General features: G+C 37.3%; 1 protein-coding gene across 1 annotated transcript in view; it reads left to right on the top strand.

The window, feature by feature from the left end:
* The first annotated feature begins 6,207 nt into the window (after positions 1-6,207).
* The window catches only part of LOC107594895 (rap guanine nucleotide exchange factor 2-like), a 67,828-nt gene continuing 48,993 nt past the window's right edge, over positions 6,208-25,042 (top strand). Inside the window, exons 1-3 of the mRNA XM_016285107.1 lie at positions 6,208-6,227; positions 14,568-14,651; positions 22,391-22,466. Of these exons, the coding sequence (XP_016140593.1) occupies positions 6,208-6,227; positions 14,568-14,651; positions 22,391-22,466 (180 nt within the window). The remainder of the gene's footprint in view (positions 6,228-14,567; positions 14,652-22,390; positions 22,467-25,042) is intronic.

Raw genomic sequence — 25,042 nt, 5'->3', positions numbered from 1 at the left:
AGCATTCAAGCGTGGTCTTATTCGACCGTAAGTGCCCTGCGAAGTGGACTTCACATAAAATTCCGCCATGATTCCAGTTCCAAGGGATTGTACACGTTACATTCAAAGGGCATTAAAGTGCGCGAGACGTGAATTTATATTGTATTTATTTACAGAGGTAGGGGAGAGCGGGACACAAAGTAACACTTTTTGACTTTCTCAGTTTGTGTAAATCCACATGGGGTTCAGAATAGGGCTGCACGATAAATCGCATGCAATTTTTAGCGCGCATCTTGTCAGAAAGCCGGTTCTGTAATCAGCGGTAAATCTCCATCACCTGCGGGCTTTCACATTGAGCAGCATTAACTACACAGAGCCGTTGTTCACTGACGAGCTGCGCAAAAAATCACGCGAATATGAACGTGGTTTTGCGCAACTCGTCAGTGAACAATGGCTCTGTGTAGTTAATGCTGCTCAATGTGAAAGCACGCACGTGATGGAGATTTACCGCTGATTACACGCCGATATGAAGTTTTTTTTACAGAATATATAATACAGATAAAATGCTTGAAATGGTGTAATTACTTAGTTTGTCCAGCAGAGTGCGCGCCATTGTTTGCTACTGGCGACCTGGATGAAATACTTTAAAGCTTAAATCTATGGAAAACCATTGAAACTTTGAACAGCCATATCTCCGTAATGGCGCAGCGAATCCGCACCAAATTCAGGGGATCCCTTCAGCTCTAGGAACCCTCTCGAACACGAATCGAGTGTACATCTAGAGGCCCGCTTTCGAATGAGACCACCCCTGCATCGATAGCCCCCGGGGTTCGGGAGTTACGGGTGGTTAAATTCGCGGTTCGGCGCCAACCGGTCTAGCGATCCCGGGGGTGCTACCGACGCACGGAGGGTGGCGTTCGAGAGGGCTCCTCGAGCTGAAGGGATCCCCCGAATTTGGTGGAGATCTGCCGGCGCGTTCGCGAGATAGTGCCATCACCTGCGGGCTTTCACATTGAGCAGCATTTACTACACAGAGCCATTGTTCACTGACGAGTTGCGCAAAACCACGTTCATATTCGCGTGATTTTTTGCGCAGCTCGTCAGTGAACAACGGCTCTGTATAGTTAATGCTGCTCAATGTGAAAGCCCGCAGGTGATGGAGATTTACCGCTGATTACAGAACCGGCTTTACTGTTAAGATGTGCGGTAAATATTGCATGCGATTTATCGTGCAGCCCTAGTTCAGAATATATATATTTTTTATCCACAGTAATTTTACTCTTGTCTAGTACAAATATGTCGCTTTGTTTCATAATTACAGTGTATAAGTTTTTCTTTATTTACCCTCAAAAAATGGAAGTGAAATGCAGGAATGGGTACCGAAACCCGGTATTTAATCGGTCCCGGGGCTAAATTAAGAAAGACCGGAGTATCGATAAGCTCTGATGTTAATGGTTCTGCTATCGGTACTGGAAAATTTAATAAAACACACATACAGGTGCATCTCAATAAATTAGAATGTCGTGGAAAAGTTAATTTATTTCAGTAATTCAACTCAAATTGTGAAACTCGTGTATTAAATAAATTCAATGCACACAGACTGAAGTAGTTTAAGTCTTTGGTTCTTTTAATTGTGATGATTTTGGTTTTGGAAAGTTTTTTTTATTGGTCTTATGAAGTATTCTAATTTGTTGAGATAGTGAATTGGTGGGTTTTTGTTAAATGTGAGCCAAAATCATCACAATTAAAAGAACCAAAGACTTAAACTACTTCAGTCTGTGTGCATTGAATTTATTTAATACACGAGTTTCACAATTTGAGTTAAATTACTGAAATAAATGAACTTTTCCACGACATTCTAATTTATTGAGATGCACCTGTACATTTATTATTGCTATTTATACATTATCTTGCAAATTCTATCTCACCAGAGTCGCCAGCTGTTTTTCAAAAGACGCTGTTCCTCAGGCTGAAATGTGTGTGCGCGGCGCGCTCCAAAACGGACAAACAAATTACACTTTGAGCTTTGGGCGCATGTCCAATCGATCAAATACACACAGAAATATGTCTAAATGGCCGGCTTGGAGAGTATTTACTTAAACACAGTTTATGTCTTAAGTGGAGGAGAACAGTTGGGAGAAAATCCGATGTGTGTCAATATATTGTCTTAAAGTGACAGACTGGCGCTTGGGGCATCAAAATGCAAATCTGCTCTTAATCTGAATAACGTTATAGCTTTAATAAGCATTAATTTTCAGTTTTTCTTTTTTAATAAATCTGCAAAAATGTCAACAATTCTGTGTTTTTCTGTCAATATGGGGTGCTGTGTGTACATTAATGAGGAAAAAAAATTTACTTAAATGATTTTAGCAAATGGCTGCAATATAACAAAGAGTGAAAAATTTAAGGGGGTCTGAATACTTTCCGTACCCACTGTATATATAAACAAAAAGTACCGATAATAATACCGTTAAAGTACCGAATCAATAAGCAGTATCGGTAAGAGTAGTAATACTATTAAAACTTTAATGATACCCATCCCTAGTGAAATGTGACAACATGCAACCATGCTTGGGAAGGCCCACATAAACAAGTAAAAATACTTTACATGTCTTGAAATAATCATTTCTAAACATTAAACATTGACTGTCAGTCTTTATTCACCTGTTTCTCATTGTTTCTCGTTAAAATTAATTAAAGTAAATAGTGTAAATTACATCGCTAACGTCATGGAATAGCACATTGTAACGCAGTGTTACAACGTGCCCCATCTGCGCAACTGGAATTTAAAACTGGTTAGTGTCTTCTGCTAGTAATCAAATCATTAAAAAACGATCTGAACTGATAAATAACAGATTGGATATTAAAATAATAGCAGATTTGTCTAATTTTAAATGAATAATAAAAACTGAGATAAAAAATTTACTTAAGCCAGAATTTTGAGTTTACTATGGTAAAATAAATATTCAAACCACGTGTGTTACAACTAACCCCCCGTTATTTTGTGCATCGCGCTCCCCTATATTATATTATGTCACACTTCACACTTCTCTAGTAAGTTTTGTCTGTGTGTGTGAAGACAGTAGCGCAAATCCGTGAATGAATGTTCCAAAGTGAAATAAACTTCAACGGAATAAAGTTGAATGGAATTTAATTGAATTAAAGTTGAATGAACTTCAACTTTACTGTTCAGTGCACTGATGTCAGACTCATTTTGGATAGTAAAGTTTATTGTTAAGTTGATAAATGCCCTTACATATCTCTGTCACCATTATAAGTGTTTGATCACCACATTTGAGTGATCATTGCAGAAAATGGGTTTATGTATATGTATTCTGTTTATGCATATACTGTATTCTATATATAGTACCAGTCAAATGTTTGGACACACGAATGGGAAAGTGTCCAAACTTTTGACTTGTACTGTACTATAATATACACAAAGAATATCGGCTGATATATCGGTATCAGCCTTTTTTACCCCCTAATATCGGTATCGGCCCCAAAAAACCCATATCGGTCTGGCTCTAGTCTTTACTGTCACTTTTGATCAGTTTAATGCATCTGTGCTGAATAAAAGTTTTAATTTCTTTTAAAAAAATCTTACTGACCCCAAACTTTTAATTGGTAATGTATGTATTGTATGGCAATGTATGTGAGTCGATGCTATTTTAAAATAAATGATCATGCCTTAATGATTTGACACCTTCTTTGTGTCGACGTCGCCACTAGGGCTAAGCAAAAAAATAGATTTTCCGATTAATCGTTTTTTAAAATGACGTCGATTCGATATCGATTCTCAAAAGCCGCGAATCGATCTTTTCCAGTATATACTGTATTTCAGCACACATTTAAAACAAGATCTGATTAACATGAATCTTATCATTAGTCTTCTCCACTAGATGTCACCCTTATTTACCTTGCTCGATGTTACAACAGAAATCCTGTCATTCATTCAGCACTTATCATGGCCATACGCGCAATTCGCAATGCTCAGGTGAAATGCTATAGTAATACTATAAATCTGCAGAAGCATTTGATATCACGCATAAGGCGCCATGATTTCCGCAATGAATGAATGGCGGATGGTGCGGCGCACTTTTTTTTTTGCCTCACACATACTAAAGCGCAGATTACGCTTGCGGTGTTTTCAGCTTCTGCCGTCTCACTATATGATTATATGAACACGAATGCCATCTCCAGCTGCTCTGAGAGTCACTTCATTAGCATTTACCATTTAATTTGAGAAAACTACCGTCATTTCACATACACAGCAGCTGGAAGTTCTTCACAGCAACCCGTCAAAATAAATGTTTAGTTTAGCGTTCTACTGTCAGAATATATTACTATTTAGCAGTCTCTAGATTCTACTACTGCTAATAAATGTTAATAAATCTTTAGTTTTAAAGGAATAATCACAGCTGTTTTCTTTTTAATTTTAACAGTAAACCTCTGTTGTGCAGCACTTTGTTTGCCAAAAAATAAAAGGGTTTAATTTTCATTTGATTAGGATCAATTAAATTAATGTTTTATGCCTTCATCTGATTACCAGAAAAATTAAGAACATTTTATAGGGCCCTATTATTGTTTAAAAAAGGACCCTATACAAAAAAAAGAATAGGTTTAAAATACAGGCATGTGGTTCTTAATTTCTTTTTATTAATTCACCATTTGTAAACTGATGTTTACTGTTAATTTTTTAGAAATATCAATAGCATTTGTATTAAAACTATATTCACTGAATGAACTCAAAAAAATCGAGAATCTAATCGGGACATCTGAATCGATACCCAGCCCTAGTCGCCTAGCCCTGTTATGTATCACTATATAGAGCAATATTACTCCATTTAAATGTTCCTCTTTATGGTCAATATAAATTAAAGTCATTGCATTAAGATGTTGATTATGTCTGCCTACGTCACTCCTTGAATGTAGTGCCTGGATTACCCAGCAAACCACTCTTGAGCTGTGGTTAGGGACTCTTAATGCTAGTTACCCTGCCAACAATACAATTCAACCTCGTTTTGGGATGATTGTCCTCATCAGACTGATGGGTTTTAGATGCCACCTGCTCAGACAGCTTATCCCAGCGCTGTTTATTGCTATGGAGGGAAATTATTTACACTGATGGTGTAGATACACTTACTGTGCGTTCACACCGCCGCTGTCGAGAGCGTCAAAGTGGCCAGAAGTCATTCATTTTCAATGTGAGCCGGCGTCAAGCCGCGCGGCACGACTTGGACGTTGAGGGCGTCGAGGAGTGTTGAAATCAGGTCAACTTTATGGTAATGAGCTATGACACAGTTCGGCGGCATCTGGCGGCAACCAATCGGAACGTAGAAGTCCACCGCTTGAGAGGATTCCAGAGAACGCAGTCTTGTAAACTTTGGTTCCGACCACATTAGTTCCCAAGCAAAATGGAGAGGTTGATTATTGCTGTGGCGGGTTTCCCAATAATCTATGACGTGTCCCTGTTTGCATACAGGGACATAAAAAAAATAATTATGCGTGGACCAAGGTGTCTGAGTTTGTTGGTGTTCCTGGTGAGTTGCTGATGTGCATTAACGTTATAGTAATAATAATCTAAAGACATAATAAATAATAATATAATAGTCCCAGTTCACTTTTAAACCTTTAAATCAATTTTCCTGATTATAATTACATTAAGTAATGTTTATACCTGATTATACTTACTTAAGTGACATTTTCAATGCAGGACTTTTACTTGTATCAGAGTATTTTTACAGTGTGGTATTAGTGCTTTATACATTATGAGGTAAAGGATCTTAATACTTCGTCCACAACAATATTTAATGAGGTTAACTTATAACTTTACCCTCCTTGTGGTCAGTCTGCACAAGATCAACAAGCTTTTTTTGCTTTGCGTCCCCTTTAAATACAAGATAAGCATTCGATCTACGTCAGAGCGTCCATGAATCTTTCCACAGCGTTGTTGGCAGGGAGGCCAGAGCGATTTTTGACGCTCTCGACGGCGGCGGTGTGAACGCACGGTTAGACTGCCAGTTGCCATGGTCACAGTGATGCCTTGAGTGGAATGTGAAGAGCATCTTGACCCATTCAAGATGTTGGGATACAAAGCTGAGAAGAGGCACTTTAAATAGCAAAAGCAGCAAAACACTTTAGTTTATTTTTGCAGTCACTGTCTTGGACAGCCAGCAAACATGCTATACCAGAATATAAAGAGCTGCAGTGTGCTGGCACTGCACAATGGCATCAGATGGCACATGGTAAAATATTACCGTGCTTTGAGCTGGTTTTGCTGATCTCCTGGTTTTCACTTGCAACATTAAAGGAGTAGTTCACTCAAATATGGAAATGATTTTTTTGCCATTGCTGCCAATTGTCATTGACATGTCATTATTTATTCATGCGGTTCCAAACTTTCTTCCGTGGAACTCAAAAACAAAAACTTTTCAAAACAAAAACTTTTCTTCTGAAGCTATTAGTATTATATCTTACTATGTCTAGTACTATATACTATATTTTACTACTTCTAAAAAGTAAGATAAAATAATACAATGCAATAAAATAAAATATTTTTTATTTTATTTGATATTACATTTTATTCTTCTGAAGCCATGTAGTATAGCTTAATGTTAATATAAACATTTCTAATATGTTTCCAGTGCAAAAAAAAGCTTCCCAAAAAACAAAAAAAAATGTTAAGAGACACAATAACAATCATACAGAATTATATGAAGCATTATTTTGAACTGGTTATATTTGTACAGGCTGAAAAAATGGCATGTTGCTTGGCAGAAACCTATTTGGAAAAGATAGGGTCTCTTTGTTGTCATTTTCAAGGACTTCTGCTCATATTTGTTCTGAGCTTCTTTTGTGATGTGTGTAGAACACATAAAATAGGCTTTACAGGTACAGTCTCGTGGCTTTGTTCATTGAGTTTCGTGAAGACTTTAGTCAAGGCTGCTGCAAACAGCTACTGTTGTTTGCATAACTCACCGGTTTCATCATTCCTACTTTACCTGGTCTCAGCGGTATTTGTCCCTCAGCTTGTTACCACGGCACCCACTGACTCCCATGAGAGTTGCTTAACCAGCGAGGGCTGAGTGCCCCTGGGCTTCACATATTGTGTTTGACCAATCACAAAACACAATGGTACCTTTGTCACAAAGCACTCTGGAAGGAAGTAGTCACTATGAAAGAGGACAAAGTGTGTGCGAAAACCTAGTGGCGTTTAACTCTGAACCTGTCATCTGTTGGAAACTTGTGCCAGAGGCTCAACCATTTGTAGAAAGAAACAAATAAATGGTGTTTTTTGTAGTGGCAATTCGTCCAGAATCTGTTCACCCTTTTGCTTTGTGTGTAAACAGTGCCCACGATGTGTGAATGATTCAGCATCAAGACCTTTTGGTTATTATGGCAATAGTAATATTGTTGCTCTTTTTTTTCATGCCAATATTGATTTTATTTTTTATAGTGTGCTATAGGGTTACAACAACTAATAAAAGGCATAGCCATTAAATCTGATGGAACTGAAAACAATAACATGTATAATCAATAACCACAAGCATTTACATTTTACCTTTTACTGTGTTTTTTTTAAACGATACCACTCCCATTTTGTTGGATGTTGCTAATACTGAATGATGCTAGTCTTAAATATCATTATAAAATGTTATTTTAGTGTTACTTATATAATATAATATAGTATATGATTAATAAGTCATGCTTTGAAATAATGCTTTTTCATTCAGATTTTAGTTAAAATTTTAGTAGTTTGTGCTTTTGTAATCTTTATTACTTTTTGTTTAATATTTATAGTTAATATAAATATATATTATGAATAATTTATATATACTTTTTTGCACTGTTAAAACATAATAATACAATAAATAATAATAATATGAATAATCCTGCCAGGACATTATCTATTAAATCTAAAACATAACTCAAAAATTGTAAATGTAGGTAAAACACCTGTAAAAAAAAAAATCAACACCAAAATTCCTGCATATTAATAAAGTACATTGTGCCCAGTTTTCACATATTTTTATAGAGTGCATTTAATATTTGTTTTGCTGTATTATTATTATTTTTTTAGCAAAAATGTTTTTATGAGTTTGTTGACAATAACAATAAAATATTTTGTATATGTTAATTTCAAAATTAATTAGGATTTCATCACATGTACAACTGATGAAAAATAGCAAAGAATGGTGTTACGTCAAAATCCTCTTCTCACATATGTAAGTATATTAGTTCAAAACTCTTCCTTCTCGTTGTGCATGTAGAGCAAAGTTGTAGTGGTCTCATTATGAACTCCTGGCAGAGAGAGAAAATAAAGGAGTGAAAACTCCTCATGGGGACACTGGGACTGAAGAAATGGGGTTCTGCACATTCTTTCCATGTTGAATTTAGTAATATTTGATTGGGGGGGGGGGGGGGAAGAAAGCCACAGTGTTCTGTTAGAGCTTCATTCCAGCCAGTAGAGGCGATAAGAGGAGCAGAAAGAGCTGGACACGAATCAATGAAATCTTACACCAGCCTGACATCTAGTGGAGGTTTTGTGTAGTGCATGCCAGCCAGGAGGTCCTTTGTCATTGTCACAGTCTTATTGTTCTTTTTTTGATTGCTAAAGCAAGCATCACTATTACTGATGCTCATATTTAGGGTTATGGATTTGGACAAACTGTTAAGCATTAAATGTAACGCGTGACATGTGCCACACCGTTTGTGCTACAGATATGAATGATGCCTCAAATGATTTGGCTTTGTTGAAGTGAGATGTGCTATTACGTTTCTAAGCAGTACACACTAGCAACCACCCTGAAGACCAGGTGTGCTTAAATCCACTCAAAACAACTTAGCAATTGCAATTCTACAATTAATTTTTTTTTTAAATAATTGTAATAAACTCTACTTTGCTCTCATTTAGTAATAAATTATTAAATGAATATATAGATTAAATAAAATAACTAGGCATATGACTTTATAGCCTTGTAGTACTATAATGAAAGAAAAGTATTATATTTGTAAACAAAAATATTTGAAAATGTCTAAAAATGTTAATATGCACACCGTTAGAAATAAAATTTCTAAATGAATAGATGAAAAAATACCTTTGGGCATGTGTCTTATTTTATATACATGTAGTCTTATAGATTTTTTCTATTATTATTTTTTCCCATTACTTATTTTTGGTTCATTTATATATATATTATATTATTTATCTATATATAATTATTTCTTCATAATTTCCCTCAACGCTTCATGCAGTGTACTATTTTTAACAGCAGGAGGTGACAAAACATCATTTTCTATTCAGCCACTTTTGAGGCTGCAAAAGATGGAGGAGGTCACCATTAATAGATTCCAGTACAGTTTGACCTTGTCCTCTGTAACCTTTGTATAGGGGTCAATTTAGGGTCACCGGCCCTCTTACAAAAATAGAGCCTACAAGACCAGGTTTTCAAAAAAATGTTTTATAAAATGACAAACTTCACATATCAGCCTTTAAACCATTTAAGAAAAGGGGCAAGACAAAAGTAGGCTAATAATTATATTAATTTAAAACATAGGCCTATAAATATATATCTTACTGTCTTAATTGTTTAGGTTTGTAGATGGCACATTAGCTTCTTGTCAAACCGTCCGTTCACAGTTATAACTATGCATGTTTGCTGCATTAAAATATTGTTTGATCTTCATATTGGCCTGAGCAAAAACAGCAGACGGGCTGGTTGAAAAGGCAAATTCATTCTCTGCCAGTGCTTTTGGAATGGCAGAAATATAGTGGTTTCCCCAGTAATGCTAGTCATCAAAGAAGTATTTTGCTAGAACTTCTTTGCGTGCCTATTTAGCCTTTTGCTTCGCAGCACCTGCAGGATGTGTTTGTTACGGAAAACATTCAGAAGGCGGGACCACTTTTAAATGGCAACATTAATTGGTTTAATTGCAAGTGAGTGACAATTCAACTCTATCTAATGCACAATGAGACTAGTATTTTGCTGCCTGTCTTGACTGGTGGACTAGCGTATAGGGGATGTTACGGTTATGGAGGCCCCGCCTCAAAGCCTGAGGCTCTAGGCAATTGCCTGCTCTGCCTATAGGTAGTGCCGGCACTGTGTAGTAGGGTTAGGTGGCTTTGGTTTTATTGTGAATTTTTTATGTAAATTTGTTGTGTTTTGTTTTTACTTAGATTTTATATTTACATATACTTTAAACTTTTATTGTATTGTTCAATTTAAAGTTTTTTTTAATAATAAAGCCGTTATTTAATGTCATCCACTGTCTTTTTAAAAAAAAAATTTAAGTATCATAAAAAAACAAACAATACCCAACCCTACTCAAAACTCCCAGTGGCAGACTATTTAAGTACTAACAATCCACCGAGTCTGCTACACCAGCCTTGACGCCGTTCCTCAGCGACTCACTCCACTGTTTTTTTATTAGACAGAAGGGTTCTCTCCTACAGTCATGGCCACCAGCTGGTATAGAGAAGGTTTCCCTCTCCCCATCACTCTCTCTGTATTCCTGCTGGGACTCCCATCAGAGATGCCTCAAGATGCTTCTGGGCACAAACACACAGCTCAGACCAGAAGTGCAGGCACATCAACACGGATAGAACCACAGTTGTGTCTTTGCTTGATTTTAATGTGCATTTAAGATTATTTTTATTTTGTATTTTTTTACAATGTTAAAACTTCCATAATGTCACTTAAATATTACTGTAATTACTATAACGATATAAGTAACTTTGCAAATACACTAGCTCACTTAATTTTTCTATATTATTTTAGTTTTAGCATTTCATATTTTATGGCTTTCAACGTTAACAGATATAATTTAAACATTTAAGGCGGTTTACTTTTCTTTATATTTAATGAAGTTGGTTGTAAATGTTTACAATTACCATGGTTTCAGGCAAAATGCCTTTAAAATAGCAGTAGTTGTTGCTACAGTTAATAAAATACTGTATAATGTTAGCAGAATCTTTCCAAGTTGCTAGTTTTACTATTGCAACAATAGCAAAAATTATTGGGGCATTCACTATAAACAACAATTTATTTTAAACGTCAAACTTTATATTAAGCGAAAGTGAAACTAGCAGCCTGTATGAAATGCACTAGGCTACAGGCGTTTCTCATTCTGCACCATATAAAATGATTGTTACCTGGCTCACTTTGGAAAAAGTCGTATTGGTATATCTCTAGTGGTTACCAATGGTGTGCGTTTGTAAATGGATGAACACTTTAATACAAGGCATGCACTTTTTATGACAAATATTAATATCATAATATTTCCTAATATTTGTCTATGGATTTTAAACTTTTAACTAAGAACCTTTTTAGGTTTGAGCAGATAAATAACCCCCAGGGATGAATGCATGATGTCCATATTCCTCCAAACCTTGCCTGACTTCCTGCTCTCGTTTCTGCTCCCCAGTCGTTCCTGAGGGGCTGGAGGCTGTTGCTGTGTGCTTGATGAGCATTTGATAAGCGTTGGAAGTGTTTGAGTGACCCAGTTCAGTCAGCACTGCTCTGTTGATGGTGCAGAACATCCTCACGCTCTCCGTCTCTCACCCTCCATCATTCCCGCTCTCTCCTTCTCTCTCTGCATTCTGCTGATTAATAATTGAGTGTTTCGTTTTTGTCTGCGCACGCTCTGGAAAAACGATTAAAAGAGGGAGCAGAAGCGGCAATGATGAAGGGAGCAATGCAGAAAGAGAACGAAAAAAGCAAGCAGCACTCGTGCTGCGTTTGAGAGCAGTCAGGAGCTGCCTCATTAGTCCTATAGAGACGATGTAGCGAGTATTTGTTTGTGTGTGTGCGCGTTTTTCATTTAAGGACAAACATCCAGAAGTTTGGAGAAGTGTTTGTGTACTTAATAATAAAGAAATCAATCTGCCAACAAACATGGACTTTTAATTGTCTGAAATAATGTTAATTGATTAAATAAGGTATAATGTATGTGGCTACTCAACAAATAAATGTGAATGTGAAATCTTGATTTGATTTCAAAATGGGCGTATCTGTAATATTCTTGTACATTTTTTACAAAGAAAATAAATTACCCATTACAATGTACAAAACGAATGTCAGAGCAGCAAGACGAATACTGAAACTGTACTACAGAAATATTAACGCTGAAGTTCTTGGATGTTATTTTTACTGCAATCGATAACAGACACGCAAGATGCCAGTAGTTGCGTTAAGCGCAACTCTGCAATGTGATATGAGAGATGCAGGTTTCTGGATGAGCGTTCCAATATACAGAGTTGCATGGACGACTGAGAAGATTAGGAACAGGGGCCTTGGTTCCGGAAGTATTTTTCCTATAGGGATTTTCAAAAATTCTTTAGTAAAGAATTGTAAGCCATGAACCAAACCATCCAGCTATGAGGTGATTCATGACGATACAAACTTTGATTTGGAAAAAAAAAGAACTAGAAAATCAGAAATCAGAAAATTTGAACATGTTAATGTGGAAAATAACTAGAATCTTGTAAAGCATTATGAATAAATCAATTTTTTTTAAAGATGGTGAGTATCAAAACAACATTTTATGTTTGTTGTAGTGCTGTCAAAATTAGCGCGTTAATGCATGCGATTAATTTTTTCAGTTTAACATGTTAAAAATATTTAACGCAATTAACGCAGGGCTGGAGCTAGGATTCATCACCCCACTCACAACTGCTGCTTCTGTCTTTTTTTTTCTTGACAAGAATTGCGTTTATTTAGACAGAATGTCTTTACGACCACATCAAACGGGAGACTGTTCAGACGCGCACTCCAACTTTGTCTAAAAATGAATTTTCCTGTCCCGTCAGCCGTTACACTGTGCTCGTAGCACGTGCTCTTCAATTGGATGCACAAATGCAGTAGCGCTCACTGTATATCATTTCATATTAAAGAGCAAATAAAACTACGAGCATGTAATGTTGTAATTATATCGTCAGTTTAGTCATGAAGTTACCAAAAAGGTGATTAAAGTTGCCTTAAAACCGTGCATGTATTTGTTATATATGAGTCACATTTAAGAACATGTCTCTGAAATGCAGTGGTTTTCCAAACTGTCCTGGAGCAGCCCAGCACTGTCTCCCTCATCTAACACACCCGATTCAACTCGACAGCTCATTAGCAGAGACTTAGAGACCTGAAGTGGGTCAGAAAATGTAAAGAGTTGTGAGAAAATATGAAGCGTGTCAGATCCACGTCATGTTTAGCAGCGGCAGCTCTTAAAGCAGCCAAAATAACCTAATAACCCAGCTTGTGTCTGTTCATCAAAGAAAAAAAGAGGAAATCAATAACTTTTGTAGCTTTAAAGGGTTAGTTCACCCAAAACTGAAAATTGGGCTGTGTTTTACTCACACAGTAAAACACACCTAGGCATCCTAGGTGTATATGACTTTCTTCTTTCAGACGAATCCCGTCGGAGTTATATAAAAAATTGTCCTGGCTATTCTATCATTGCAGTCAGCGGGCGTTTCAGTGCTTCAGTCCAAAAGAAGTGAAATAAAAAGCACTCATCCATAAAAAAAAAAGTGTCTCACACGTCTCCGGGGGGTGAACAAAGGCCTCCTTCAGAAAAATAATTGTTTAAAGTCTAATAAATGTTATAATTGATAGCTCTCAATTATACTGTAATGTTGAATGGCTATAGTCAATGGTTAAATATTAGGAAAAAGAAAAAAATTCCTAGAGACATCAGTTGGTATCAGTGATACTCACTTCAGCCATAAAAAAATATGCTATTAAACAAATATATATATATATATATATATATATATATATAAAACCATTAAAAATATGTCGATAAGATGAATCATGTGATAAGATGAAGATATACAAGGAATTCCAGTGCAGACTAAACATATTAAATCAAATGAAAAACAAGTACTATTAAAATGTGCAATAATGAAGTGTGCAGTGAAACGTAGCTGGGTTATTTGCTTCATGTTAGGAGTGTCTATCAGCTCATAAACCCCAGCACTGCTTTGGGCATGTTATCTCACTGGAGTGTGTATCGGCTGTTCTGACTCAGTGATCAGGATGTCCGCTGCTCATTGGATTGCTCCTCTTTTCACATTTCCAATTTTAACACTTACTGGAGAGGCAGACGTGGAGCGGGGCTCGCCGGGAGCTGGAAGGACGTCTCTGGCATCGGCCCAGCGTGCCTCAGAAGATGTCTAACGTTCCTGACTGCTCTGTGACCTGAAAAAAGGAGTGTCAAGGGGGATTGTGTGTCAGTGTGTTATTTCCTACACACACACATAAATCAAGCAGTCACATTTCAACTGGCATCACTTACAAGAGGAAGAGAGATGGTGTGTGTTTCGCGCTTGGCCGTTTGATCACTCTGTCCACTGTTTTCCTCTGGGAATCTCCTTATGTGGCCTTTTGTTTGTGCAAAGAAGTGTATCACAGAACAAAAAGTATGACAGAGTGTTTACATTAGGCATTGATGTTATGTGTGTCTGTGTCAGCTACTTTTACTCTAACCATACAGGAAACCAGACCACATGTTAGAAATAAGCATGTTTTGCTTCATGTTGGAATCTGAGTGACATTGTTCTTCATCTTCCTCTCTCTTTCTGTCTCACACAGTCCGGATGACATTGGCACGTGTTGGTACATTCTGCTTTCTGGATCGGTCTTCATCAAAGAGTCCATGTTCCTGCCACGCTCCAGGTATGTCCCTTACCTGAATGCCATCTTATATCAAACATTGACGCTTCATTAGAAAACACGCGCAAAATACCCTTTCTTTAACCTGCCATGTATATTAAGCTTGTACCTTTCTTCTTGCAAGCAGTCACATTTCAACTGGCATCACTTACAAGAGGAAGAGAGATGGTGTGTGTTTCGCGCTTGGCCTTTGATCACTCTAAAAGTTCTCACAACTAAATATCACATCGCTGAATATGTGACAAAATATGTAACGTTGAACCTTGAGAAGAAAAAATGCCCGTCTCAATGCATGTTAATTGCCAGCTTCCTACAGGTTCTTCATTCTAGTTTGCCACTTAAATGGCTCATGTGTAGATATGCACATCAAAAATGTGACTGGGACCAATTTAGTAAGTTAAATTTGCATTTAATGAAAATGAAGAGCCACTTTATCACTTTTTTTTTGGACTTTCGACTTTTCGAGAACATTTATGAGTGCCATATTTTTTATTATACAGAAATGCTGTTATAATTTCTCAAATACTTTAAATATGATCAATTCATTCAAATAAATGATCTGAATAATTAGATTAAAGACAGTTAAAATTAAAAATGAATAAGAAAATGTATTTGTCTAGTTTTTGCCTTTAGTTCAGCCAAAAATTAAGTATGGCATTGTTTTTCACCCACATGTCGTTCCAGAAATGTATGATTTTGTTTCTTCTGTGGAATAGAAAAGGGAACATTTCCCCCTAGACAGGTATCGTATTCAAGTTTCAAAAAGCACCATAAGCATATCATGAAAATATTTTTGTCCTGCTTCAGAAGATCTGAATATATGACACAAACTACATGGAGTACTTTTATGATATGTTTATGGTGCATTTGAGTCAAAACGTCTCCTTTTAGTGTTATAGTAAGGAAAGTCAAGTCACCTTCATTTATGTCGTACAATACAATACAGATTTACAGTAATGAACTGGAAAATAACAGAATCAATGAAGCAAACTTCATCAAAAATGAGACAAATCCGAATTCTGATGTGAAGCAGCTCTACATAGACAGTTGTGTTATTCAACTCGAAACAATTGAATGATAATTCAGTTCAGCTCAATAACAGTGTCAATGTTGAAAAATTCATAAATTATGAAACAATTCAGCTTATGGTAACTCATGCAGGTTTAGAACAAAAATAAGAGTGAGTAAATGATGACAGAAGTTTCAATTTGTGGGTGATCTATCCCTTTAATTTCTGATCCTGGCATGTAATCAGTTACCTAATGCAAATATCATAACTTGAAATTATCATAATTTGACTATTTTAACAAGGCCACATAGGGAAATAAAGACTGTCATTATCGAGGATCAATATTTTGCTTGGCACACTACAATCTAGCTGTAGCATAGAACCATGTCAGAAATGAAGCAGCAAACTTTAGCATGGACATACAGAAACAGGCATTTCGACTGGGCTGAATTTAAAAGCATAGCAAGCTGTACAAAAACACTTGACAGAGATGCACTAGAATTGGCTTGCTGTGGGAATATGTCATTTTATCACCATGGCAATGAAAGAAGCAGGTCTCTCCCTCCCTCGCTTTCTCATTTGGCTTCATGGAGAGAGCTGTGATGCGTTGCTCCTGTAATTGCTCCAGGGGTCTAGTGAACAAAAACCAACAGGACAGCGGAGCACTTCATAAATAATGTCTTGATAGTGCTCACAATTTTTCCCCCCAAGAGGCATCACAGCTACCCTGTGTACTGATTCTTGTCTGAGACAGACCAGATCTGCAGTAACATCTTATCGGCTTCCTTTACCACATGACGTGTGTTATTTTCTTCCAGTTTCTTTCCAAACAAAAACACACTTGTTTTAATGCAAATTTCTGTAATGCTTCTGTTTAATTGCACCTGAAACTCTCACTCACTGCAAATGCAGCATGCAAGTGTTTAATTGCACAGCGATTACCATCATTAAAAGAATAATGGTGTGCAAAGTGCTGGCAGAAGTCAGAATTGAGTTTGAGGTGGCATTTGAAAATGGCAGCACCAGTACCACCTGGTACTCACACCAGTACTTATGCAACAAGTGCAAGCTCTTTAAAATGGCTTAACTACCAACAGTAATTTCTGTTGTTACAAACTCAGAAAGTCTGTTGTTTTCTTAACTATTCCTAAACGCAAGACTTGGGAAAACATTGTTAATCAGTTCCTAGAGACATGATTTTACCCAAAAAACAAAAAAGTACTGTGGCTTTACCATGGTACAAATATACAAATATGGCATTAGGAATACTATGTGTGCTAACCTTGGCTAACATTCTGGCAAGATTCTCTCAAAGTTATGAACAAACATTCTTCCAATAACATTATAGGAACATTTGTTTAAAGTTATCTGGTCTTTAATGTTCTCAAAACATTAGTACAAAAACATTATTTATAAATTGTTCATGGAAGTTGTTTTTCCTGAAATGTTTTAGTTGGCCATTTGTCTAACGTTTTTATTTTTAATGTTAAATGTTTCATAATGTTGTGAGGACATATAAAAGAAACAGTCCCATGATGTTTGCAAATTAACTGTTCCATTAATGTTCCATAAATGTTTTTAAAACATTTTAAATGTTCTTAGAACATATTTCCGATAACTGAGATGATACTTTGATATGTTCCATGGTACTGAATTGTTACCAAACTCATGTATCAAGGTGTTTACACTACATTGCTTCAAGGTGCAAGGTACTTCAAATAGTTTTTTTTTCACTGTCTAAAAACAAACCAAATGTGAGGATACTTTAAATTGAATTTAGAAGCATGCTCAGCTTTTCCATAGTTCTTTTTATTTTTATTCATCTGCAAATAAAACGTTTTACTAAAATGCAAGCTTTTAAAATCTTTCAGTTTCAAGTTTTTATTTTATTTTTATTTTTTATATATATATATTTTATTTTTTAATAATCTTTTTCCTCTTAACCACATGCAAACAAACTCCTGGGTGGTTTTCCCTTGGAAGTGCTTTGAAAGCCTTACTGTTCCTCCCTGAAGTGATATGCATTTATTTCATGAGAATATAATCTGTAACATCTGATCAGTCGCAGACTATGCATGTCACTCCCTGCATGTATCAACATGCCTCATTTGTTGTTTAGCCACAATTTCTCAACTTTGCATGTTAGTCCCCAGCTAACTGCAAACCATGTTTGGTTTGACGTTAGTGGCTTATTTGTGAATTTGAACTTAATATGATTTTTTAATTGATTATAGTTATTATTAATTATGATTGCTTTTAACTTTTTGCATTATGAATAGTTATTTTTTTGTTAGACTAACTGTAAGAATATGAGTATAATATGAGTTAATATGAATTAAAGTATCCTTTCCTTTCCCATTTCCCAAGTTGCCCTTTCTAGTTTTTCTGGGTGCTTCTCCCTCTGATGGCTACATGTCTAGAGTTTGGGAGGTCATGTTGTTTGTGGGTAGAGGTCAACCCCTCCCTCTTGGCTCCACAGGAAGTAAGAGGCAGGCAGGCAGGCAGGCTTCAGTCGATCACCACTAACTCTCAAGAACGCACATTCCCCAATGCATACTCTCGTAAGATGAAGGCAGTAGACAGAGCTGTCAGAACAGAGGGCTCGCAGTGCAGCGTACGTGAAGTTGGATTATCATGTGGCGTTCCCGAAATCATGTTTGTATATAGTGTGGTAGAAGAGTGTGTGTATGAATATTAAGAAAGGACATTAAAAACACATTTGGAGTAGAAGTATGGAACTGAATGCATGACTTTCAAGTATCTGTCTCTGTCTGGATTTCATTGGACATATTCCGTAACAACTCTCTCATCTTCAGGTACTGTATTATTATTATTATTTTTATCATATTGTGTATTATTTTGTACATTAAGTCATGATTAGATCACTTTAAGAAATTACTAAATATTTTCTATAAACACACTTTCCAACAAATAACTAAATATATATTGATATTTTATTTTATATTATGTTATTGTATTTTTTCAAATTGTTTTTTTTTTTACTAATGCTGAAAGACTGGTTAAAGGAATCATACCTGAAGTGTCAAGCTTTGCTAAACATGCCTCAAGCACCCCAATCCCTGCATTGTATCCAGTCACAGTTCAGGGTTGTCTGGTGCTCCTGAAATGTTGTTTTCTCTGCTTTATGTTGCCATGTGTTTTGTGAGCACAGACCTGAGAGGCAGCAGAGCTGTTTAGCACTCACTGAAGCACTACAGTAGAATACTGTTATTGCATTATCTATTCTACTGTATTTCAGCATGTCCCTAAGCCTTCCAATGTATCCCCTTCTCCCCTCAGACTTTCCCACCAACAGAACTTGCATAACAGCTCTTTAATCTTTGCTCAGCTTAATATGGAGAGATGAAAAAGGAGCTTATTTACTTTGGAGACCCCATGTTCTTTGCTGTGTGTGAGTGCCTGCTATGTTCGTCACAGAATCACATTCCAGACACCCGGAATGTTGTGTAATATGGAATGTAGGGGCCGACTGGGTGGGCATCACCTCTCACCGGGAGTTCAATTCCCAAGGAATGCGGCGCGGTGGCTGACGTTAATATATGAATGTCTGGTGTTAATTTCATTTTTACAGTTTGTTTTACTTTTTTCTGGCTTCTACAGAGAATAATGATTTCTGTTTAAACTCTGGGATTTAATAACCTAGAGAGGTTTTCCCCCTTCTCTTTGCATTTGGTTGTGCTTAAGGCGGCTATTTTTTTTCCAAGCACATCTAAAAGACTATAATCTATAAGTGTGGTGAAAATGTATTCCATTTTTCTGTTCCTATTGCATTTTGCGGTTTAAATTAGACTTGGAATCCCTGATTTTCAGTGTGGTTTCAGACTATACCCACCATATCATCAACTATATCATGAACGATGAATGAAAACACTAAGTCTTGAGGTTTTGTATATGGATAGAAGCCTCTAAGGGAAGGTAAAGAGCATTACAACACAGAGGGCTCATTGTGTGTGGTCTTAGAATGAGGAACAATGTATGTAGAGGGAATCGCACCTGTTAGTCCAACTATATTAGCTAGTTACTATATCTGCCAGCTGCGCTTTTACAGTAACCTGTGTACAAATAGCTATACAACAGTAAGTGTAGTTTTACCAATGTAAACATTTAAAGAAGCATGCAAACTGTCATTGTAAGGTATAATATTTTATATAGTAGAGTATTTCCATAGCAAAATCAACCTGGCTTTGTCAGTCACAGTTTTCTGAAGTCTGTATAAGTTTTTCTCACCTCTCACCCAGCTAAACCACTGTGTGTGTGTGTGTGTGTGTCAACTTTGGACCAAAGTGTCACCTGGCAGCTCATTCAGCTGCAAAAAGTGTCTTACAAGCAGCATTAATGGTGACTCAACAGACCAGATGAAAAGTGAAGTGTGCAAACAGCACCAAACAGAATTTGTTTAGTTTAGTTTTCTTATTTATTTTAATTTAGTTTTGCCTTTTTCCGATTTATTTTATTCTTGCGTTTTTGCTTTTAGTGTAGTAAATACAGGAAATTGTTGTGTGAAGAAGAGGCAATGGGGTTATGCTTTGTCAGTCACAGTTTTCTGAAGTCTGTATAAGTTTTTCTCACCTCTCACCCAGCTAAACCACTGTGTGTGTGTGTGTGTGTGTGTCAACTTTGGACCAAAGTGTCACCTGGCAGCTCATTCAGCTGCAAAAAGTGTCTTACAAGCAGCATTAATGGTGACTCAACAGACCAGATGAAAAGTGAAGTGTGCAAACAGCACCAAACAGAATTTGTTTAGTTTAGTTTTCTTATTTATTTTAATTTAGTTTTGCCTTTTTCCGATTTATTTTATTCTTGCGTTTTTGCTTTTAGTGTAGTAAATACAGGAAATTGTTGTGTGAAGAAGAGGCAATGGGGTTATAAAATGCTATTCTCTGATTTTTCATTTTACCCCAGCAGTGCAAGTGATTTAGTGAAGCGCAAATATGTGTATCTATTTAAAAATGTTTAAGCCATGTCCATCTTATAGGGGTCATATGATGCTGCTAAAAAGAACAGTATTTTGTGTATTTGGTGTAATGAAATGTGTTTATGCAGTTTAAGGTTCAAAAACACATTATTTTCCACATACTGTACATTATTGTTTCTCCTCTATGGGCCGCCTTCTGAAACGCGTCGATTTTTACAAAACTCATCGTTCTGAAATGATTGGCCAGCTATCCAGTGCGTTGTGATTGGCCGAATACCTCAAGCGTGAGACGGAAATGTTACGCCCCTTACCATATTGTTATGATGCCTTGTCAGGCCGGAGCGATGAGACAAAAACATGAAAACCCATTATAAACGAGGCATTCGTTGCATCCAGTGGGGACATAATTATGGATTATAATGACTTGTACTGTCTTTTTACGCGTTGCGTTGCATCGCGCCGCGTAAACATAAAACCATGTCTGTATTTGTGATCGGAAAAATGACAAACAACAAGCCCTACTCTACACTGCCCAAAAAAACTCGCTTTAAATATATAAAATATAAAAATTCATTCTTACAGTCTTTGAGTCAGAACAGCCGGCATTGTAGTCTACTCTTCCAGGAAACAGTCCTCCATAAAATGTGCTGCACACATCCGAATATTTGGGTTGAACTGTTCTGAAACAGTGTTGTAAATACAACTTAACCACTGATTTCTAGCCATGTCCATTTTTTGAAGGCCAAACAAAGTAGTTTCGCTTTCACAATGAAACAGCGTCACACACGGCGGCCTACAGTGAGCAGAGGCCGGCGGCTAGACTGAGGAACGGCCGGAGGGTTAGAGTGAACGGCGGCGGTCTACAGTGAGCAGAGGCCGGGGGCTGGCGTGAGGAACGGCGGGAGGGTTAGAGTGAGCAGAGGCGTGGGCTTGAGAATGGCGCGGCCGGCGATTTCCACGAAGGAGCGTCCGGAAGGACATGTGACGACTCCGGACTGGACTCCGCTTCGTTCACGGTTAAAAGCCGATCCGGCGATCGACAACGCAAAGTTGTAGTATTTCCTCATCGACCAGCACGGATCAGCTTCAGGCATGACGAAGCAGATATCGTCCTCTTTTGGAAGACCAAACAAAGTAATTTCGCTTTCACAACGAAGCACACAGCGTCTTTACGACATTGCAGCGGAAACAACAAAACTACAGCGAGAATAAAAGTTACGCCGCCTTTCTTTGCGTGAACATTTGGGCGGCGTTATGCAAATCTTCCCACAGAGTGACGTAGGTATGTTGGGGCGTGTTAGAATGAGCCGTTTTAGGTAGGTGTGGCTGACTCTTAACTTTTATAAAGAATATCTCTTTGGATTTGAGTCTTTGCAACTTTACAGATCTTCTTTATGCACCAAGAGCTTGTAACACTCCAAAGAGAAAGAAAAAATTGAAAACGCATCATATGACCCCTTTAAAGTAATTATTTGCCTTCATCTTGTGTGGAACTCCACCTCACATTTCCATTTCCATTTTCAATAGTTTTTTTGTGTTACTCACACACTCCATCACTTTGCACTGTACTTCTTTCATTAGGCCGTGATGTCAGCCGTTGGACTTTTCCAGTCTGGTCGTAGTTTCTTTCCCAGCGGAGCCTTAATACCTAGGCCAGGAACACTGCCACGAGTGTTTGGAAATGTGCTCTTCTGTCTTGGATTCTGAGCATGCATTCATTCCCACAGAATCTCAGGATTCCAGAATTGGTTGAGCGGTTTGTAACCTTCCTCTCTCTCTCCTGTTCTTCTCCTCTAGTTTTGGGAAGAGGTCTGCTGGGAGTTTACGTCGTGGATGCGAGTGCATCGTTCTGGAGCCATCCGAGATGATTGTGGTGAGTAATCATGGACCAGATAATCATTTTAACTTCATACTCTTACTAATCACACTATATAATTGCTGTTTTGTGCTGTAGTTTCATTCCTCTTCCCTAGTGGTTCCCACAGTTTGCTACGCTTTACCCCCAGGGGTACACACCAGGTCAGATTTACATAGGCATTACATTACATGGGCAGATAACAATTTCAGCTCTTACCGAAACTGAATGCACTGACTAAAAACCCTTTTCCAAAGAAAATGTGATGGTTTGATAGGAATGATTGTCAGCTGGTTGTCCAACAACTGACTGTTACTTTGCACATAATTTGACTAGTTTATCTAGATAGTCTTATTTAAGTTTGATGTTTTAGCATTTTGTAGCTTAATTAGCATGTTGCTATATCTTTGAGACCAAAACACTCTAAAAAGTTGTGCATTTGACTGCAAATACATGTCTTGTATATTGTAAATGCCCCCTTAAAAAGCCATGGAATAGGTGCACCTGAAATCAGCCTGACTATGGGCTTTGTGAATATTTTAACATACTAAGTACTTAAAGTACTCTGTCTCCTCTCCACCAATAAGCTGGTGTGTGGTGGGCGTTCTGGCGCACTATGGCTGCCGTCGCATCATCCAGGTGGATGCTGCACACTGGTGGTGGATGAGGAGATACCCCCTGACAATGTAAAGCATTGAGTGCCTAGAAAAGCGCTATGTAAATGTAATGAATTATTATTATTATTATTATTATTATTAAATTCAGTGTCTTTTTGATATCATGAACTATAAATATTATTTAAATATTTAATGATTATAGCAATCAATATTTATAGAATTTTTTTGTGACTAATGGGGAAAATTAAGTGACAGTCTGAACATAAGCTACAACTTTTACTGTAGACTTTTTAGTAACAGCTATATTTTATTTCTTTATGTAGAAGTTTATATTTATATAAGGAGAACAGTTTAGTTGTGTGTGTTGTCTAGTTTTGTTTAGCATCAGGTGAGCCAGACTAAAGTTACATTTGGGAACCACTGCTCTAATGATACATGTCATATAAATGTTTCTGTACTCCTCCACATCTGTCTCTTTCTCAGTTTGAATTTGGCATCTTGTTTACATTTTACCACAAGCAAATTTCATTGTGGATTTGTTCCTCTTAAATATCTCAGCCCACTGCAGTTAATGTTCAACATGGCCTAAATTCAATGCTCTCGCCTTTCCAAAAAACCCTAAAATGATTTGTCCTAATATATTCCATATTCAGTTCATGATGTATGTTCACAAGTACAGAAAGACCCTCCCTATCTACATTTGCAGCCTCGGATTTGGCTAAGCTCTTGGGGTGGCATGGAAATGTGCCTACATGTGACTCAGTGGGCTCCTATATACATTTATGCATGTTGAATGCACTACTGTTCAAACATTAGTGGTCAGTAAGGTAATTAAAAAAATAATAATATTTGTATTCAGCAAGGATGCATTAATTTTTAATGTTACAAAATATTTCTGTTTCAACTAAATTCTGTTCTTTTAAACTTTGTGTTAATCAAAGAATCCGGGAAAAAAAGTATCATGGTTTGTTTCCACAAAAATAATAATAATAAATGTTTCTTGAGTGCGAAATCAGAATCTTTTAAAAACATTTAAACAAAATATTTCCAACCCCAAACTTTAGAATGGTTGTATGGACAGTATAAATGTAGCTCAATTCATAGAGCATGATGCCAGCAACACCAAGATCATGGGTTCCAATCCCAGGGAATGCATGTACTGATAAACCATATAGTTTAAATGCCCCCTAAGCCGTTTAAAAACACCTGCCAAATGCATAATCGCAATCTCTTGTTTGGGAGATGGCCACTGTCCTCAACAGTTGATCGTGCCCTTGTTGGGTAACTCATCTGTTATTACTGGCCAATGCTGCCCTGTAATTACAGGCTGAGGCAGGATATAGATACTGCACTCTCACTCGCTCACACCGCCCAATATATTCCCACTGCTTTGCGCTCGCCGGCAGTTGCCATAGCAGCGGTTGGTACGGTAGCGAGAGATTTGATGTGTAATCCCAAAGGCAGAGTGGGTGTGAAATGTGAGGCTGCAGCAAAAATAAGGCAGAGGGATAATCATGTCACTTTTTATGGCGTAATGTCACAGTGGCCGGCCCTTTTTATATGCAACTTATACACGTCCTGTGTATGATGATGCCACCCTCCTTCACGTCATTCAAAGACCTGCCATGGACCGGTTACACCGCTTTAATGACATTTTCTGGTGCCACACTGACAGAATACCCAGCAAAGATGGAGAATAAACATTGATCCGGAATACAGATGGTTTTGTTTTTGCACTTGTCTGCCATTTGAACTTTTAATTTTAAGGTAGAATCCACATAACGTGCAAAATTGAGCACCGAAAGACCCTTGCAAGCTGCTCCTCTGAAACTACATCTCCCCTTTTCTACCTTTCCTTTCTGTCTGCTGTGCGCCTCTCTTTGACGTAGGCGTTTGAGGATCAGCCCACACACACACACACACACACACACACACAGACAGGCTCACACACCCACTTCTATTTTTACACAGCGCCCG

Source organism: Sinocyclocheilus grahami, unplaced genomic scaffold, assembly GCF_001515645.1.
Source record: "Sinocyclocheilus grahami isolate Dianchi unplaced genomic scaffold, SAMN03320097.WGS_v1.1 scaffold192.1, whole genome shotgun sequence".
In the NCBI taxonomy this organism is placed as follows: domain Eukaryota; kingdom Metazoa; phylum Chordata; class Actinopteri; order Cypriniformes; family Cyprinidae; genus Sinocyclocheilus; species Sinocyclocheilus grahami.
This window is presented reverse-complemented; position numbering and strand designations above follow the sequence as displayed.